Below are 4680 nucleotides of genomic sequence, written 5' to 3'. Positions count from 1 at the left end.
TCACTATTCAGTAACTCTTTGGGCACGAATTTTCGAAAAAATGACGTGAGCCCCAGAAAAGCTTTCAATTGTTTACGTGTTTGTGGTGATGGGAAATATTCTTTGGCATCAAGCTTTTTTGGATCTGGTAAACTTCCGCCTGGTAAAATAATGTGGCCTAAAAATTTTATTTGATCCCTTCCGAATTCGGACTTCTTAAAATTTGCTGTGACGTCATATTCTCAGAACTTTTGGAACACCTTGTGTATCAATTCTACATCCTCTTGCCAGGTGTCCGTGGCTATCAAGAGATCGTCTACATACAACGTCACTTTGCTAATCAGTTCTGGACCCAATACTCTGTCTAAAGCCTCTATAAACACCCCAGCACTCACGTTGAGTCCAAATGGCAGTACTTGGAATTGATAGCTTCTGCCAGCATGAATGAACGCAGTATATTTTCTGCTATCACTATGTAGGGCTATTTGCCAATACGAAGCCTTCATGTCAACGGATGTAAAATACTTCACTCCATGAAATTTAAGCAATTGCTGATCTAAGTTCTCCAGCCTAGTGCGTATTGGTACGATGATCTTATTAATTTCCCGCGCATCAAGTACTAATCTGACTGATCCGTCAGGTTTGCTAACAGCTAGGATGGGACTGCAGTACGGTGAATGTGAAGGTTCTATCACTTCCACAGAACCATTCTATCTATTTCTTTTGCGAACCGCTTCCTTCTTTGCCCATGGTATCGCATATGATTTATGGCAGTACGTTTTATGTGGGTAGACTTCCATTTTGTATTCATACGTTTTGATTATTGTTGGCTGTTTTCTAAAAATGTCGCGGTATTCATAAATAAGATCTGCTAGTTCATTTTGTTGAGTTTCTGAAAGACAAGTGCATTTTCCTACCTTCTCGTGGGCGGCCTGTTCGTTAATTATTTCCGTGTCTAATTGTTCGGGGAAAGGAATATCTATCCATAAAACTTTTGGGTAAACTAATTTTACTTCAGCTTGTTTCTGTGATTGGCTATTAAGATCTATTGTTGACTTTACAAGATTGACCTTCACACTACGACTGCCCACTCGGAAATAGCAAAGTCCACTGCCTATGTCGATGTTTAATTTATGCTGCCAGAAAACTTCCATGCCTAAAATTCAATTGACGATTAACTTGTCAACGATTAAGAATGTACAGTTTATCGTGGCATCGCTAATGGTAACAGGTAATTGCGTCTGCCACTTAATACTTTTTGACTTGTTACCTACAGCTGTCAAGATTTTACAATTTTCCGTTGGCAACACTGGTACTTTTAATGCTTTCGAAACTTCTTTAAATAAACTGTTAGAAATAATATTCGTAGATGCGGCTGTATCTAAAATTACGTTGGTAATTATAGTTCCTATCTTTGCTGTTATTACAGCCTGCACGAGGTCACTTACCTTGTCTGGTGCTTTCATCTCTTCTTCACATAGATCATCTTCTACGGTCGCATCCTGATCATATCTTAAAAATAATTGTCTAAGATGTAATGTGTGCTTGTTTGTGCCCCCTGTTGTCAAATCGGTCGGCCGGTGGGGGCTCATTACGACCGATTGTTGTTTATCGGGGGAGACAAAGGCGTTGCTTCAGTACTGTCCGTTACCTCTACAAAGTGTACTGAGTGGTTATTCTGTCGCCAATTAGTTTCCGGACCGCTGCGTGCAACATTTTCTTACGACCAGCCGTCGCTATTCCTCCTTGGTCTATCATTCCTATTACTGTAACTATTGTAGTTTTCATTTGTGTGCCGCCTTTCATCACGCGGGCCTGACCAATCATTCACATGATTTCTATCATTTCCATACCGGCGTAGACCGCAATCTGTACTATACCTTCGGTCTTCACGTCTCTGTGCCGCCGAATTCCTCCGATTTCCGTAATTCCGGGTTCCATTATTTGGCCTTGTCGCATGCGGATGCCAACTGTGTGGGTTTTGTCCACTGCCATTAAAATGATATCCGTTACCGTTGTTTTGATTGGTTCCGGAATATTCATTCCGATTACTTGTGCTTGGCTCTTCTTCGTATATTAGATCAATTGAGTCAGGCATGGAAAGAAAGTATTCAAGGTCGTTCTCCGGTATGGTTACCAATTTTTCGCGTAAGTTCGCGGGTAGTTTGTTTTTCAGAATTTTGAGAACATCTACGTGCGGTATTGGATTGTTCCAATAGCGCGTCTTATTCAAGTACTTTTCGAAATACTTTCTCAACCCGCCGTTTTTGAGGTTGAATGGTTGTGGGTTGAATACCTCATGGCACAGTCTTTCTTGGGCCCCAGCAGACCAATATTTCTCCAAGAAAGCCCGTTCAAATTGTTCGTAGGTGACGCACTGTTCAGCCATGTCTGTGGCCCACAAAAGTGCGTCGCCTTGTGTGAACCCTACTACATATCTAATCTTCTGTGCCTCAGTCCAGTTTCTTGGTAAGACATTTTTAAATGCTCTTACGAATACGACTGGATGAGTTATTCTGGATTCTGTGGAGAAAACTGGAAACTGTCTATGTTTCAACAGGCTCTCATCGACTAGAATCGTCGAAATGTAAGGCGACACACCTACTGCCTGTTGCAGCACCGCGTTTGGCGAATAGCCATTGTTTGCCTGTGCCGGTGCGTGCACATACGCCACACTGGGCACCTGATGTTCTGCGTTATTGACATCATAATCTGGCACTGGCGTATAAGTGTCGCGCTGCCTGCTGCTTGACGTAGGCAAGTCATTTGAAACATTCAGTCTACCAGCAATTTCCTTGCGTATTCTGTCCTCGGCTACTTTGATTTCATTACCTAATTTTTCAAAAAGTTTTGTTTCCCGGTCAGTTATGGTTAATTTACATTACCGTTTTCTAAAGTTTCGTTTATTTTGATAATGTCCGCGTTGATACGTCGAGTCTCCTGTTTCAGAAAACCGACTTCTTCGTTAATTTTATTAACTTGGTCAGGTATTTCTTCACATGCGGACTGTACTCTTGTTAAATTTAATTGAATAGCCTGTACGTTTTCATGTATATCTTTTTGTACGGTTTGTGTTTGATTGTGTGTTTCTACTATTTCTGACAGTTCCTGTTCCTGTTTGTTTGTAAGATCTGACAATTTCTTTTCTAAGTCATTTCCCAATACATTGTATACACAATTGATGGTTTTGATGACTTTGTCTTCGATCTTTTGATCGATTTCATTGTTGAGTTTATTTAAGCGTTGATCGAAATGTCTGTGTATGTTTTCAAATTGCGTGTTTATACTTGAAAACTGCTGTTGGAACCCAATTTCCATGTTTGACAATTTTGTGTTTGTCATGTTGTGGCTGATTTCTAGATTCGCCAGTTTCTCGCTCACTTTTGACATCAGACTATATAATGCCTCAAGCGTAACTGACGAAGCTTGTGTGTTTGTATTTATGCCATTATTTGTTGCCATTGTTTCTGTGCCACGGTCTGATTGAATCGAAACCGGGCTAGGTTCACTGATTTCACGCGAAATATTTTTATCTGATCTGGTAATCGATGCTTCATCGACTGTGCAAAAGGTTTCATTTGCAAGTGGTTCGTTATTGTTAATCCCTGTGGAGTGGAATTGAATTGTATTTACATCTACATTATGTTGTGCTGAAAAACTAATTGCGTCATCATTTACGTCACTATTCTCAGAATCGGTGACATATCCATGAACATTTGCCAAATTAATGTTTTTCGATTCCATTGTGAAGATATTATTTTTATCTGTACTTTACTGTCAATCTAAATCTTTAAATTCTCTCGCAGTTGAATTAATAACAATATCTCGCGATTGTTATTTATTGCGCGTCGGAAATTTACAAGATGGCGCACTATGTCTTCTAATTCTGCGATTGTTGAACATAAAAAAGTAATTATCAAAGTGTAATTGTGTGTTGCCACAAACACTACCAGGATTTTAATATGGACAGGAAAAGGTTCTGCTTTAAGTGGAGCTATGCCAAGGTGCAGCCAGTGCATGCGTTTGTGCTTTCCTACCTTAATTCTGACTGAGCTGCGTCACTCACGATTACGTTAGGTTTGTAAATCCTTGTCCTTGTTCCTTCTGGTTATTGTGCCATCCGTTTATACAGTTAATATTGTTTCACCTTATTCGTCATTTTCCATGTGCGTCATGTAACAGAGAAACAGTAATTAGTACAAGTACATTTGTAGCACAACAATGAAGTACTTACTCTTTGTTCCACCAGCACTGTCCCTGTCAGCGGTCGCCAGTGTGGCGAAATAAATAAAAAACATTTTATATTTTAAATTCCACGTCATTGTTGATTTAATCAGAGTTCTCACCTTAGGTGTAGAATTAGTCCTTCTGCCACAATATTAATTCATTAGTCGCCATCGATGTTCTTCTCTTTGTTGACCGTGTGTACCATCATGAGTCGGCATCGGTTCACTTCACGAAGACGGTGGAAACCAAGGAATACTATGCTACGTCGCTATAAATAATTTTCGTAACACTTCGATACTTTTCACTATTTTTTATTCACAACACAATAAGACTTGCTGTGCTCATCGCACAAACCATAATTACCAACCATATGGCTGCCTTTCCGCACAGTCCAAAAATCACGTCCATCCTCCCCAAGGCAACAATCGAAAGTGTCCCTTAGCTCCTTGGAGTATCAAACAAAAGAGAATCCAA

The 4680-nt window shown here is 40.0% G+C and overlaps 1 protein-coding gene across 1 annotated transcript; it reads right to left on the bottom strand.

The window, feature by feature from the left end:
- Nucleotides 1-1570: 1570 nt before the first annotated feature.
- Nucleotides 1571-3723, bottom strand: LOC126440394 (GATA zinc finger domain-containing protein 14-like). Its single transcript, XM_050090667.1, has 4 exons — nucleotides 2865-3723; nucleotides 2581-2811; nucleotides 1747-2046; nucleotides 1571-1632 (listed from the first exon to the last, which is right to left on the bottom strand). Exons 1-4 carry the CDS (start codon nucleotides 3721-3723, stop codon nucleotides 1571-1573), a joined length of 1452 nt encoding a protein of 483 aa, XP_049946624.1.
- Nucleotides 3724-4680: the final 957 nt, after the last annotated feature.

Source organism: Schistocerca serialis, unplaced genomic scaffold (genome assembly GCF_023864345.2).
Source record: "Schistocerca serialis cubense isolate TAMUIC-IGC-003099 unplaced genomic scaffold, iqSchSeri2.2 HiC_scaffold_1363, whole genome shotgun sequence".
Taxonomy (NCBI): Eukaryota; Metazoa; Arthropoda; class Insecta; order Orthoptera; family Acrididae; genus Schistocerca; species Schistocerca serialis.
Note: the sequence above shows the minus strand (reverse complement) of the source record. Positions and strands in the feature narration are given on the sequence as shown.

What these genes read in the sequence shown, in the direction of transcription:
- LOC126440394 (XM_050090667.1), bottom strand. Translation starts at nt 3,723, where the DNA reads ATGGAATCGAAAAACATTAATTTGGCAAATGTTCATGGATATGTCACC. An exon ending in AAACGAAACTTTAGAAAACG is followed by an intron (nt 2,812 to 2,864) that starts GTAATGTAAATT and finishes TTGAAAAATTAG; the next exon opens with GTAATGAAATCAAAGTAGCC. An exon ending in GGTGCTGCAACAGGCAGTAG is followed by an intron (nt 2,047 to 2,580) that starts GTGTGTCGCCTT and finishes TAATATACGAAG; the next exon opens with AAGAGCCAAGCACAAGTAAT.